The sequence below is a fragment of the Leopardus geoffroyi genome, chromosome C1, assembly GCF_018350155.1.
Source record: "Leopardus geoffroyi isolate Oge1 chromosome C1, O.geoffroyi_Oge1_pat1.0, whole genome shotgun sequence".
Lineage (NCBI taxonomy): Eukaryota > Metazoa > Chordata > Mammalia > Carnivora > Felidae > Leopardus > Leopardus geoffroyi.
Window position 1 is genome coordinate 104,369,973 of NC_059328.1, and position 13,782 is coordinate 104,383,754.

General features: G+C 46.2%; 1 protein-coding gene across 1 annotated transcript; it reads right to left on the reverse strand.

Annotated features, from left to right (window-relative positions):
- Window positions 1–9,336: 9,336 nt before the first annotated feature.
- On the reverse strand, window positions 9,337–13,530 carry LOC123598606 (thioredoxin interacting protein). The gene is made up of 8 exons (XM_045478950.1): window positions 12,982–13,530; window positions 12,411–12,483; window positions 12,143–12,290; window positions 11,832–11,934; window positions 11,433–11,689; window positions 11,180–11,336; window positions 10,915–11,066; window positions 9,337–10,765 (listed from the first exon to the last, which is right to left on the reverse strand). Exons 1-8 carry the CDS (start codon window positions 13,229–13,231, stop codon window positions 10,730–10,732), a joined length of 1,176 nt encoding a protein of 391 aa, XP_045334906.1. The 5' UTR covers window positions 13,232–13,530; the 3' UTR covers window positions 9,337–10,729.
- Window positions 13,531–13,782: the final 252 nt, after the last annotated feature.

The following is a 13,782-nucleotide window of genomic DNA, read 5'->3' on the forward strand; positions in this document are numbered from 1 at the left end:
GGGTTTCCCATAGTCACACTTTAGCCTGTGAGTGTTGGTGGGGAGAAATCAGCAAGAAACAAACATAAAAGACACTGAAAAATCTCCTTTACTCTCCCGCCCCTGCAGCTGCCCCGCCACATATACCAGTCCTACCTGATCAGCTATATCTGTGTCTATGTTGGGGGCACAGCCATGCCCTCAAATCCCACCTAATGCCAGCTTAGGACCCTGAAAGAATCTAGACAAAAGACAGTAGAGGAGGATTGGAGCGCACTCCTGCCCCCACCTCTATGTACAATACATTTTTTCCCATTTCCTGGGAGAAAGGAGGACAAAGGTTGGAGTAACCACTTGGGCTCAGTTGTACTGCCTCACAAACAAAGTCAGAAAGATCAGACCATTCTTGGATTCTTTCCTAGCTGGCATCCTGCCACTCCTGGCAGGTGACCTTGCTGAACAAATGAACAAAGCCAGAGACACGGGATCTAGCAGCTTCCCCGGATTCCAGAGCCGTTCCAGGCAGAATTTGACTGTTTCCATTGACCTCTCTCCTACTTTCCATACGGGCAGGCTGAGGCTGAAGCCTGAGGTCTAGTCACCAGTCAGGACTGCTCTTTCTCTGCAGGACCACCTGAGAAGCTAGAGATTGAGGCTCCGATTGCAAACATTTAGAGAGGGCCCACACAGTGCTTGCTCAGCGCTGTGCTACCTGCCTGCCAGGGCCTGCTTATGTTGAACACATGGCTCCCCCCACACAGCCAGGCCTGTGCTGGCCCCAGGCAGAGTGGGTTCTCCGGCAAGAATCCTATCCTCCCCTACCCTATGTTCCATCCCTAGCTTCTGGTCCCCTCCCACCTTAGGCCGGAAGCTTAAGAGTTGAGTCTCCAAACTTCACAGGGACTCAGGTGTTTTGAGGGAGGGCTGGATGGGAAACCTGGATGCAATGGGTAGTTTAGAAGATGGGGGTGGAGACCCAAGGGAATTGGAAGATCAGATGTCAGGGGGAGAGGGCACCCATGGTTTGGCGAGAAAAAGACAATGACTTCCCTCAATTCATTTTTATTGCCGTTTGGACTTTGAAAGGAGGGAAGGGTGGCCTGCAGGTGTAGGCTGGCTGAGAACTAAGTCCAGGGGATAGGCTGCCGACTCAACTGAGCAAAGCACTGGTTATGGTCATGTGTTTATGGAGTTACAGTTTATGGAATTTCACCACTCCACAGCCTTGTGCCCTTGGGAAAGTCATGACAAGCCTGCAAACCTCAGTTTCCTCATGCATGAGACAGAATTTGGATTAGAGAGCCGCCAGGAATCTTTCAAGCTGGTGTTGACCCACCTGCACGAGTCCAAATGGTTTTGAGAACAAAGGTCAGGGCGTGTCCAGCTGTTGCTGAACTCATTCCATCCTCAGAATTCCCCCACCTATTTTCAGCATGGGCAAGCTAAAGATACCTCAGGCATCCAGCCAGTCCTTTCCAAGAAACTGCCCCAGCCCCAGCGGTAGAAGCATCAGCAATTCTATCAACTATCGAGGGAGGTGACAACCCCTACAGCAGAGTTCAAGGTCACAATCTGCAAGCCAGGACTCAAATGAAGCTGTTCAACCGAGAAGTTTCTGACAGAGGAAGGGGCTGGTTGAGCAGGTCTTCATCTCCCATCATATCATTATGTCTGGCTGGAGGAAAGAGAGGAGGAATGAGCTAGACAGGAATAGCTCAGTTAGCTAATCTGGCCAGACCAGTGGTGACCCCCTCTCCATTGAACTTTCTCCTACAGAGCCTATTTCCTCAAGGTCATTTGGGACCAGAAAGCCAAAAAATAAGAAGTTCTAGTTTCCTAGTATCACCTCAGAAAGATCTTTGCTTTACCCCCAACAGAACTTAATTTGGTATTTTGTATCCTAACGAGAAGGGATGTTTCCCTGGTCACCATAATGGGACTCAGTGGAAAGACAAAGCTCCAGTTTTAACTGCAGGACCTGAAAGGCCAAGTAAGGCCCAAGGCTTTTAAGACCTTTTGAAGGTCCAAGGATTCCTCAGACCCAGGCCTGACCAACACGGGGAGATACTATGCCTCCAAGACCTCTGAGTCTGGTACTATTCTCCATTCTCAAACACCTCCTCCTCCCTGGATCCCCAGCTCTAAGCTGGGCTTCCCTAAACTGGGACCCTACCTCTCTCTGAATCTTCCCCAACCTGTGACTCCATTTCCCCTGGTGTATAATGGTCAATAGAAAAATATCCAAATTCTGTCTTTGCCATTCTTTGTTACATTCAGGGCAGCATCGACAGTACTAGAATAGGAGGGAGATTAGTTAGACCTGTCTTTGCCTTGCTAAAACGGATGGGGGGACAGGGGCGCCTGGGTGGCTCAGTTGGTTGAGCATCCGACTTCAACTCAGGTCATGATCTCGCACTTTGTGAGTTTGAGCCCTGCCTCAGGCTCTGTGCTGACAGCTCAGAGCCTGGAGCCTGCTTCAGATTCTGCTTCAGATTCTGTGGGTGCCTCTCTCTCTCTCTCTCTCTCTCTCTCTGCCCCTCCCCTGTTCACACTCTCTTTCTCAAAAATAAATAAATGTTTAGGGGTGCCTGGGTGGCTCAGTCGGTTAAGTGTCCGACTTTGGCTCAGGTCATGATCTCACAGTCCGTGAGTTCGAGCCCCGCGTGGGGCTCTGTGCTGACAGCTCAGAGCCTGGAGCCTGCTTCATATTCTGTGTCTCCCTCTCTCTCTGCCCCTTCCCTGCTCATGCTCTGTCTCTCTCTGTCTCAAAAATAAATAAACATTAAACAATTTTTTTTAAATAAACATTTAAAAAATTAAAAAAGTTTTTAAAAAAATGATGGGGGGAACAAACTCACCTAAGTCAGGGACACAGATCTGGGGTATTTCCCATCATGGGGAGAGAACGGATGGAATCCCATTTGGACGGGTTTGAAAGACGCCCTGGTACTCATCCTCCTTCTGCTCAGCTATGGCTGCAGATGCAGCTATTCTGGAAAGGAGATTCCTTCATCTAAAGAGGTCAAGGTAACTCTTTTACTTCATTTTTCTGAGGCGTGAGTGGTAAGAGGAAGTGAAACAAAGATGGGCTCAGTGGAAGAAAGGGCAAATGCTGACCAGCCCTTTTCTTAGCCCTCCGCTTCCTGGCCCCAAGCGTCAATCCTGACCCCTAGACAGTCTTTCCTGCAGTCTTTCCTGTCTGACCATAGTTGGCTGCTCCTGGCCCCTCACCTCTCCCTTACTTGGCCTGGCTCCTGTTTTGAGACTTGCTCTTCACCCTGAGCCACCACTCTAACACCTGTCCAGAGATATCAGGGATGTCTACAAACTTCCCAGGAGCTGGACTGGGCCAGGTCAGGAGGTGTGACTTGGGGCCAGAAAGAGCTTATCACTCAGACTCATTGTCTTTGATATTCTTTTCCTCCTGTTGACTTCTCTCCATGTCTGTCTTTGCCTCATGTCTTTAGCGTTGTGATGACCAACTTGGGTTACTTCTGGGTGATGTAGCGAGGAATATTGGAATTGCAGAATACACACGGTACGTCTTCCAGAGGGTCCATATTACTTTTAAGATTTGGTAGAGGAAGGTAAAATTATTGCTATGCTAAAACTACACAAATATATGGGGCAGTATAAATCAAAATTTGCACTTTTTCAACATAAAATAGGTACTTTTTTTGGCCAACAACATTTTTGGCTTCCGATAGGCTCCTTTAGAGAGTTCCAGAAGCCCTGGGGAAAAGGGTTCATTCTCCCTAATTTTAGTGGTCCCTCAGAGGAAACATTTGAGAAGCTCTACGTAGAGGTAACAACTTTAAGCCCCAACACCAGTCCGGAGTCAGACAGGGACAAAGGAGTGAAGCAGGTGAGTGTAATACGATAGAGCGTGGTGCTAACTGCAAACGAGAGCCTGCCTGGTCCCTTCAGTTCTAACAGGTTGATACCATGAAGGAATGTGGACTGGTTGTTACCAAATATAATTGCTTTTTTTTTTTAATTTATTTTTTTAATTTACATCCAAGTTACTTAGCATATAGTGCCACAGTGATTTCAGGAGTAGATTCCTTAATGCCCCCTACCCATTCAGCCCATCCCCCCTCCCAAAACCCCTCCAGGAACCCTCTGTTTGTTCTCCATATTTAAGAGTCTCTTATGCTTTGTCCCCCTCCCTGCTCTTACATTATTTTTGCTTCCCTTCCCTTATGTTCATCTGTTTTGTCTCTTAAAGTCCTTATATGAGTGAAGTCATATGATATTTGTCTTTCTCTGACTAATTTCGTTTAGCATACCCTCCAGTTCCATCCACGTTGTTGCAAATGGAAAAATTTTTTTTTTATGTTTTATTTTTTATATTTGAGAGAGAGCGCGTGAGCAGGGGAGGGGCAGAGAGATGGAGGCAGAATCCAAAGCAGGCTCCAGGTTCCAAGCTGTCAGCACAGAGCCCAACACGGCGCTCGAACTCACGAGCAGTGAGATCATGACCTGAGCTGAAGTCGGACGCCCAACCAATTGAGCCACCCAGGTGCCCCAAGATTTCATTCTTTTTGATTGCCGAGTAATACTCCATTGTCTATATATACCACATCTTCTTTATCCATTGATAATGCTTTTTAAGAGAAGCCAGAACAGATTTTGGTAAAATCTGGTTATTAATTGTTTACCACCAATTCAAATTTTTAGGATGAAACTGTATAGGTTTCTAAATGGCTGCAGGCTGATTCCACCAGTGGCCCCCTGGTTTGCTGCTCCTGGCTTCAACCAATATTTCTTCTAATTTCCAAAGATATACAAGGCTCATCTGGGCTTCCAGGATCTCAGATTCTGTTCCCAAGAGTTCAGGGCAGTGAGGTGTATGAGGCTGCAGGGAGTTTGCAGCTGTCCCGCAGGAGAGCTTGAAGAGGTAGGACTGAAGAGAAGCCTCTGGGTGTCCCTGGCAGGCTACTCCTTTCTCTAAGAAAAGCAAAGGAACCATTGGCCCTGGCCTGAGCATCCTTTCCTTGATCTACGGGGATATGGAGCTAAAAACATCTTGGGGTCGTGAACAGAAAGCCAAGTTTCCTCAGAGTTGGAAGGTAAGAGAAGGGTGAAAAAGCAGGAGTAGAGTGAAATGGGAGAAGAGGAGACAAAGGAAAGATTTTCTGTCAATCTGGACAGGTGAAGGAGGAAGTCAGAATTTAGACAGGTGAAGTGGAGAGGGTCTTCAGCCACAGAATCATATAAGGGAAGCACAGTTCTCACACCCCTGAACCCCCCACCTCCCTTCCCAGCAACTGAAATCCTTCCTCTGTCTATCTGTCCAGAAAGTTAAAAATATCCAAGCTAGGCACCCAGCCCCGCCAGGACATTTTCGAGAACCTGTTTACCGATGATTTGATTGGTTTGGAGAGGTAGCAGCTCCATTGCCCCAACAATGAGAATAGATCTTGCTTGGCATCCAAACGCTCAAGGCATGTGAGACCCACAATCCTGCACCTATGCTCTGTCTGGTCTCTTCTCCCATCATCACTCCCATTGCCTGGAGATGGCCAGTCAACTGGGCGTCAGAAAAATCCCAGCCTTCAGAGTCTGTTCCTTCTTTTCTCCTTACAGAATGGACCCAGGAAAGAATACAGCAGGGTCAAGCCAAGGGAAACCTCAAGACAGGACGGAAATAGCCCAAATAGGCTAAATTGGGCCTCAACAGAGGGCTCACCTCCACTAGCTTTTGTGCCACTTGGTCTGGTCCACCTCAGGGAAAAAAAATCAAATGAGATGCATTACCTTTGAATAAGGAGTCTGAGAGTTCTCTGCAGTGTCGCATTGTATGCCCATTGTATGTTCCTCGGTTTCTGTCTCTCAACGGTGGGAAGATTTCCCCTGAAGTTGTGTAGTGAAAAGTTAAGAAAGCTCAATTTCCAGAAGGTGACAGAGTTAATCCAGAGGCCTGTGAAGCACTCTGGGTGTATGAGAGAGAAAACTCTAGTGCTCCCTGAGCTATATGAGATGCAGGGTGTTCAGAGGACCTGGTCTGGCCTGGAGGTGGGAGTCCCAACCTCTCCCCTACCACAACTAACTCTAGGCTAAGTCAGCTTCTATACAGAGACTTCTCAGACTGTTTTGTTCCCTTAATACAGGAAGGAGGAATCAAGGGGAGCAAAGAGAGAACGGGCCTTATTTCTGCTAGGTCACAGAGGAAGAACGATTTTGGAGACATGCCTGGGAGTGAACTAATCAAGACTAATCAATTGTGGTGGACGTGGCTCCTTTTTTATTTTAGATAACAAGCACTTGTTTGCCTGTTCTAACACTTCACGTATTTAAAAAAAAAAATTTTTTTAGCATTTATTCATCTTTGAGAGACAAGAGTGTGAGCGGGGGAGGGGCAGAGAGAGAGGGAGACAGAATCAGAAGCAGGTTCCAGGCTCCAAGCTGTCAGCATAGAGCCCGACGCGGGGCTCGAACTCACAAACCATGAGATCGTCATCTGAGCTGAAGTCAGCCGCTCAGCCGACCGAGCCACCCAGGCACCCCACTTCATGTATATTTTTAAAATCCTCACCGTAATCTTCCAAGGTAGGTATTATTATTATTTCCCACTTCACAGGTAAACAAACTGTAGCTCAGAAAGCTTAACCAAGTTGCCCAATCTTGTACAGCTTGTTAAATGGTGGAATTAAGATTGGAATTGAGATAGTTCAACTCCACCTATATTATTTCTCCAGGAAGGCTGATCCCCGAAATTTTTCTAGGCTCCAGACTCGCATATTGGGCCAGGACCTGTAGCCCTGGAGTTGCAGCCTCTCTGCAGAGTGTTTTTCAACTCAGGAAATGGTGGTAGATGAAGGGTAAGAACAAAGAATGAGACACAAATTTCTGCTCTTCTAGTCCAGGACTGTTGAGATCAGGGTGCTTGGGACAGGGGTTGTGACCATTGGAGGGTCAGTAAAAGATTTTCCTTATCTACCTTTTGTATTCCACCGCCTAGAGATAGTCCAAGGAAAGAATGCAGGGAGTCTGTAGGCTGTTGAAAGAACTGGGCAAAAGACACTCCTTCACCCCACTCCATACCCTCCAGTTCCTATGTGATTGTTGACCAGGTGCTCGGACTGATCTGTCTAAACTTCTCCCTCCCAGTGGCTCAACCCAAGTTACAACCTTGTGTTTCTGGTCTGTTGAGAGGTATCAAGCTAGCCAAGGACCCTGGTTATGGAATACTTGCCCCTTCCTTGTTAATTTTACTTTTTCTAGCTCTTTTCTCCCTCTAGATCGTTTTCTTGCTGTCTTCTCTCAGACCTTCATATACCAGATTGGACCTAATGAATAAATGATACTAAGAACTGGATCTCCTCTAATGACTGCACGTGTAATTAAAAGGCACATGAGAAGAGCACGGGCAAGGAAGACCCCAAATCTACCCAGTTAAGTGGAGAAGCAGCTGAGCCAGTACCCAAGGAAGTGTACTTAAAGGAGCCTACATGCAGAAAATGTCCTGAGGTAAGGTAGAAAATGTGTGTAAAAGGCAAAAGAAAGTCGGAGTGCAGCCTTTTGTGCTCGAAGGGAAGGATGAGTTTCCTGTGAGTGAACAGCTAGCTGCCTTCCTTCCTCATATTTTGCTGCGCTGTTCCATACGGTTGTCACTAGTCACACGGAGCTAATTACATTTAAATTAATTAAACAAACATAAAAATTCAGCTCATCAGTCACACCACCACATTTCAGAGCTCAGTTGCCATACGTGGCTAATGGTTACCATTTTAGTGGGCATATAGAACATTTCCATCATCACAGAAAAGTTCTATTGGGCAGTTTGAATTTGAGGCATTAGGAGAAGATGCATAGGTTCTGGTTGTTTGAGAATCAGATCTCTAACAGACCTCAGGTGTCAGTTATCTACCCTCTCCCGGTTCTCCCCTTCTCATTTCTTGTCCCATTAGCCAGGCTGTTTACACAAACAGCCAGGCTTTCTCTCCATCTCTCCCTCCTGCCCTCTGGCCGGCTCTTGTCCTTGCTCCACCCCACCAGTCCCTGGAAAACAAGCTGCATGAAAAACTTCCATCAACTGTGACCTAGTTTCCTGGTCAAATTCAGGGAATAAGGGAGGAGACGCCAAACTCTTGAACAGGTGAGAAAAGGAGGCAGCCCAGGTAAGAGTGAAGGAGAGAGTCACCATGGCAACAGGGAGCCAGAGGCTGACACCTTGGGAAAGAGAAACAGCCAGAAGAGAGAAGAGCTCCTGAAAATAAAAGACTGGTGAAGGAAGATTGAAGTGGGAAGGAATCTTTTCAGTCTTTTTCAATTCACACTGATTTCATTAACTTCCAGGAGTCTGAGGTCTGTAATTAGCATGTGGAAGTCCGCAGAAAAGTCACCCCCCAAATTCCTAGATAAGGACCAGATCTGTCTGCAAAGGTTTAAGCCAGAAACCAGGCAAGTACGTTGACTTCTGAGGTTTCAGGGTTCTCATACCCGTCACCCCTTTAAGAATAAAAATCATTTCAATTAGAGGCGGACTTGTGGTATCTACTGTAAGAAATAGGAACTGCAGAAGCATATCCTAAGGGATGAGGGAGGAGTTAAATACTCAGCAAACATGAGTTATGATTATGTGTTTCTTCTATAGGAACTGTGCTAGGAACAGCAGAGACAAAAGATGGTAGCTGCCTTCAACCAATACTCAGAAGTCTAGATCCTTAAGTCCTGAATGATTATCATCTTATAACTTACTGTATATGAACCAGGTTTAGCTGAGAAGAAACTTCAGCATGAGACCAAATTATAAAATAGGGAACCGTAACCCTTTCCTTTCAGGTCTCTCACCGATCTTATTTCTGTGTATTTTGAGAGCTAATTTTATTTTTTAAAAGATGTTAATTTCTACACCCAATGTGGGACTCAAACTCACAACCCTGAGCCTCATACTCTGCCAATTGAACCAGCCAGGTGCCCCAAAAGCTCATTAAACCCTTTTAAAAAATCTTTAAGTATCTTCAAGTAAGTCCCAACGTGGGACATGAGCTCATGATCCCAGATCACCCTCCACCAACTGAGCCACCCAGGTGCCCCTGAAGAGCTCATTAAAAAAAAAAAAAAAAAAAGTGCATGCACTCCAAAATCCAAGGAATTTCATTCTGAGTTATCTACGGGTGCAGAAAACTAGCCTAGACCACCAGAATATCCCACTACAGTTTTTAGTTAACTGGAAAAAAGACTAAACGTAGCTAAAATTCCTTCCTTTTGCACCCCAAACCCCACCCCTGGACTACAATCATTAGGGTCAATAGGGAAGCTTTTCTCCACAGGATTTCCAAAAATGGGAATCACTACTCCTTCAGGCACACTTTCCAGTAACTTCAAACACCACCTCACAGACAAGAAAACCATTTTTGCCATTAAAAAACTTTATTTTTATTTTTTACAAAGAATATCCCCCACTTGGGGTGAAAATATATCTGGTTAAGTACAAAATATAGTTTTTATCATACAAAAAGATAAACATTTACAAAACAAAAAAAATGAAACCACTTTCAGCCCACATACTTTCTCAGAAGGTGGAGCTCAGTGCTCTGACACAGGACAGTGAACAAAGTGCTAAGGCTGAGGGGTCCGACCAAGTGCTCAAGGGCTGCAGTTAGAGAGGACTGTCAATATGCCGGGTCTCCTAACACTGCAGGGAGCCCTGGGGGCTGTGGCGAAGGCGGCCTGCTCAGTTCTCATGGCAATGTCTGGAAGCTCTGATCACAGTGTTGGCGGCATCTTGATCTACAGTTCCTCGGAGGGTGTGGAGAAGTCACAGTGGGCGACGCTGATAGCAGCAACCCTTCTCACATAATTAAGAGTGTTAGAATTACAGAATTCTGTACACTGGGACAAAGCCTCAAAAGTGAGGAATAACACTTTTTTTTGTCATTGTGCTTAGCCCTAGAGACGTAGTAGACCAGTTTTAGCTTACATTTGAGATAGGGAAAAAAAATTTTTTCGAAAGGAACTAAAGTGCCAAGAATTATCACCTCAGAAGCAATTCCAAGGAGTCACATGAAAAGAAAAACACATTCTCCCACATGAAAATGTTTGCAACAGGAGAATACAGTGCAATAGGCTCAAAAAATGGCTTTTAAGACCTTTGGTGGGGCATGGTTACAACTGCTTTAAGCCAGATTAAAGTACATTCGAAGCAAAGACAACCTTAGAGCTTCTTTTTAATTCACATGGGAAGCTCTTCTCCAGAAGTTCAAACCACATCAAGTTCTGGAAGGTTTTTCTTTCTTTCTGCTGTAAGTGTAAAACAAAGGGCAACACTGATTTTAAGAACCTTCTTGTCCCAAAATTTTGGCCATGTTTTTTTTTTTTTCCTTTTCCTAATTTGCTAAAGTGGCTCTGCTCCACATGGCACAAGAGTTCAAGATACAGAATCCCCTTCAAAAACCCTGGGGAAGACCATGTCAGGAGGCCATTTCTACCCCTTATTCAAACTTACTAAAAATGCCTTAATTTTCAAGATCTGAGAAAACAGATTGGGCCTGAATTTTTGTAGTGTGTTTTTAAACCCATCCAGCAAACACTCCCTACCACAACCTCTCCCTGGCTGAGGACGAGCGTGCACCATTTTAAGGCCCAGGAGGTTGCCTGCTGATCACCTCCTACACTGGGAGTCAGAGGCTGGGGTGGACCCATACCCCAATGGAGAGACTGTTGAGTCTCTGAAAAAGTAAGAGTCCAGGAAGAGAGGCAGAAAGAAACAAGTAAGTACAGCTGCTTCTTTTCTTCCACGTGTTCACTGCACATTGTTGTTGAGATTGCAGGGATCCACCTGGGGGTGGGGGAGGCAAGAAGGGAGAGAAAGAAAAGACCATTTTAGTTTGGGTAAGAACTGACAGAACCACCCAGTTTAGCAATACCTCCAACTCAACTTCCTATGGAAGGTTTAAGACAAAACAGTGCTAAAATGATAATTCTCACCTCTGTGTAGGTAGGTGGTGGCATGAACTGGAATTCGGGAGCGTACATAAAAATAGGGCTGTCTTGAGGACTGTCTGTGTCATCTAGCAGAGGAGTGGTGGGGCTCTCCAATCGGTGATCTTCAGGAATGATATCCATATAGCAAGGAGGAGCTAGAAAAAAAATATAGGCATAAGAAGTCTGGCTGTGAAACACCTGACCATCACAATTTCACAAACCCAAGCAGGCCAAAGAGGAAGGATGGACATTATTAGGTCTGACTCACCTTCTGGGGTATCGGGGATGTTTAGATCTACCCAACTCATCTCAGAGCTGGTTCGGCTGGCCATGCTGGATGTCCGGCTGCTCAGACCTGACCGGCTACCAATTACGAGGGGCAGATCAAGGATGACTTTCTTGGAGCCGGGGACGCTGACATAGATCTAGAAAGGAAAAGGACAGTTTGTTAGATTACAGGTCTGGAGAAACCACTGCTATTTTGACAGAAGAATAATCTCTCTCTGACTCCACCCACTCACCAGTAAGGAGTATTCAACTCGAAGGATGTTGCAGCCCAGGATAGAAGGCCTAATCTTCTGCACCCGAAGGCTCTTGCCACGCCACGATGCACAGGTTCCTGAGATGATATGATTGCCTCTGACCGATGACAGCTTCTGCGTCAACACTTTGGTTTGGCCATTGGCAAGGTAAGTGTGGCGGGCTACTATGGCAGCTTTGGGGACCACGATGCGGGAACATGTATTCTCAAAGTCAGCGTGGATAGAAATCTCATCACCTAAAGAATGAGAAAGGTGAAAACTTATTAGCTGATGCTTGGTGCAATTAGTGACTTTTCTCCTATCCCTAGCCCCTGCCCTCACTCCCCAAACCACAGTCCCTGTTTTATCAGTCTACCATTTTAAGTACTAGGTTTTTACCTTCACAGAATCCTTTTCTGTCAATTCGGGCAGAGACAGACACTCGCCCATCAGGAATGAACATGCAGGAAACTTTCTTCTCCTTTTTAGCAGACACAGGGGCCTATGTTGAATAGGAGTAAAAAGAGGTTTTGAGAATTTCTAGAGATCCTTTTTTTTTCCTTTCCACTTCCTTACCTAGAACAGGCAACTTTCCTTCCCACCTTGGTAATTTAGGGCTGAATTCCCTGAAGTGCTTCAATCTAATGCCTAAGACACTTAATTTATCATCCCCGAAACCCAAGAGAATAGGATTTTAAAATGAACCTCACCATTAAATCAGGAGTATTGACATCCACTAGATCCATCACTTCGAAAATTTTCTTGGTCTCTTGAGTGGGCTGGCTGGGGCGATCAAGAAAAGCCTTCACCCAGTAGTCTACACACCCATACTTTCCTTTGAAGGATGTTCCCAAAGGCCTGTCGGGGGAAAAAAGAAGCAGTTAATCTACAAACGCTCTCCAAGAACAGGAAGTGACCAAAGGCTGGGAAGAGTGTGAGAGAGTAAAAAGTCCAAAGATGCATTCAGCAGACACCTACCCCTGAGGAAGCTCAAAGCCGAACTTGTACTCGTATTTGTTTCCAGGTCTCATGATCACCATCTCATTCTCACCTGAAAAGAAGGGAAAGCGAGTAGCCCATAAGTTTCTTGTTACACTTAAAATGCAGTTGTGCGATAAGGAGTTCCTGGGCAGCAAGCAAGCCTACTGTAGTTCCCCCACTTTTATCCGGTATGTTCTTAAATGAGATTCTGACGCATTTTGTTGGGCAAAAAGTTACAAAGCCCTGCAGTGATGACAGGCTACTATCATCTCAAACAGGAAGCAAGCAAAGAATAAGCAACTTATGCATTAAAAAAAAAAAAATCCTTAAATAGCTAAGGCAACACCCCTCAGGATCACCTTCAGATCACAACACTGTAGGAAACTGTACAAATCACCATTTTTTAAGGAGTCTGCAAGTCAAAACTTAAAAAAAAAAAAAGGAAGCAACACGAAATTCAAGCCGCTCAACCCGAGCAACTTGGAATATTTAGCAAAAGCTCCAACTGTCCGTTTCAACTCTTCCCGAATCAGCTTCCACCCTCCCGGCAGACAATGGGGCCACTCACCTGTGGGCTCGTCTTCCAAGAGAAGCGTGTCTTCGTAGCGCAAGTACTCGGAGGTCTGTTTGCACTGCTGGGATCCCTGCATCCACAGGACCTTCGCCACTCCGCAAGCCAGGATCCTGACAGCTTTGACTCGAGTGACTTCACAAACCTCCACTACCACCCGGCCAGCCACCTTCTCCCCACTGCCGTACACCTTTTCAGGGTCGTTAAAGACCACCTCAAAAGATTTGATCTTCTTGAACATCACCATGATTGGACTGGGTTGGCTTAACAGTTAAAAAACGGAGGAGAGAAAGAACAACAGCAAAAGTCCCAAATCCAAAAATTACAGAAAATTAAGGTTATCTCACTCTCCAACTCTCCACTAAAATCTGATGGAGATGTCAGGAAAACGTAAGCTGCGGGTTATGCCAAGGAATCTCCAGAGAATAATCAGCTTTTTTTCCCCCCCTTTCCTCCAACAGCTGGAGGAGCGCTCCGGAGCTCGGCGAAACCACTCACGAACCTGGACGGAAGAAAGCAGTGTACAGTTGCTAGCGTGAGCCGGAAACTGTTTTATATACTAGTCAGGCACCGCAGGGCCACGCGAGCGCTGGCCCGGAGGCTCGTGCTGCCCTCGTGCACAGCCCTCCCATTGGCTGCCCGGTCCTTGTTTACCGGGAGCCCAACCAATCGGCGAGGTCGCAGCGGCGCGTGGACACGGTGTGCGCCTGGCGGGGAAAATGGTTGTTGTGCACCGCCGCCTCGCCGGGAGGAGGGGGCAGAAGAGCTGCGAGCCGCTGCCCTCCGGCCCAGAGGAAG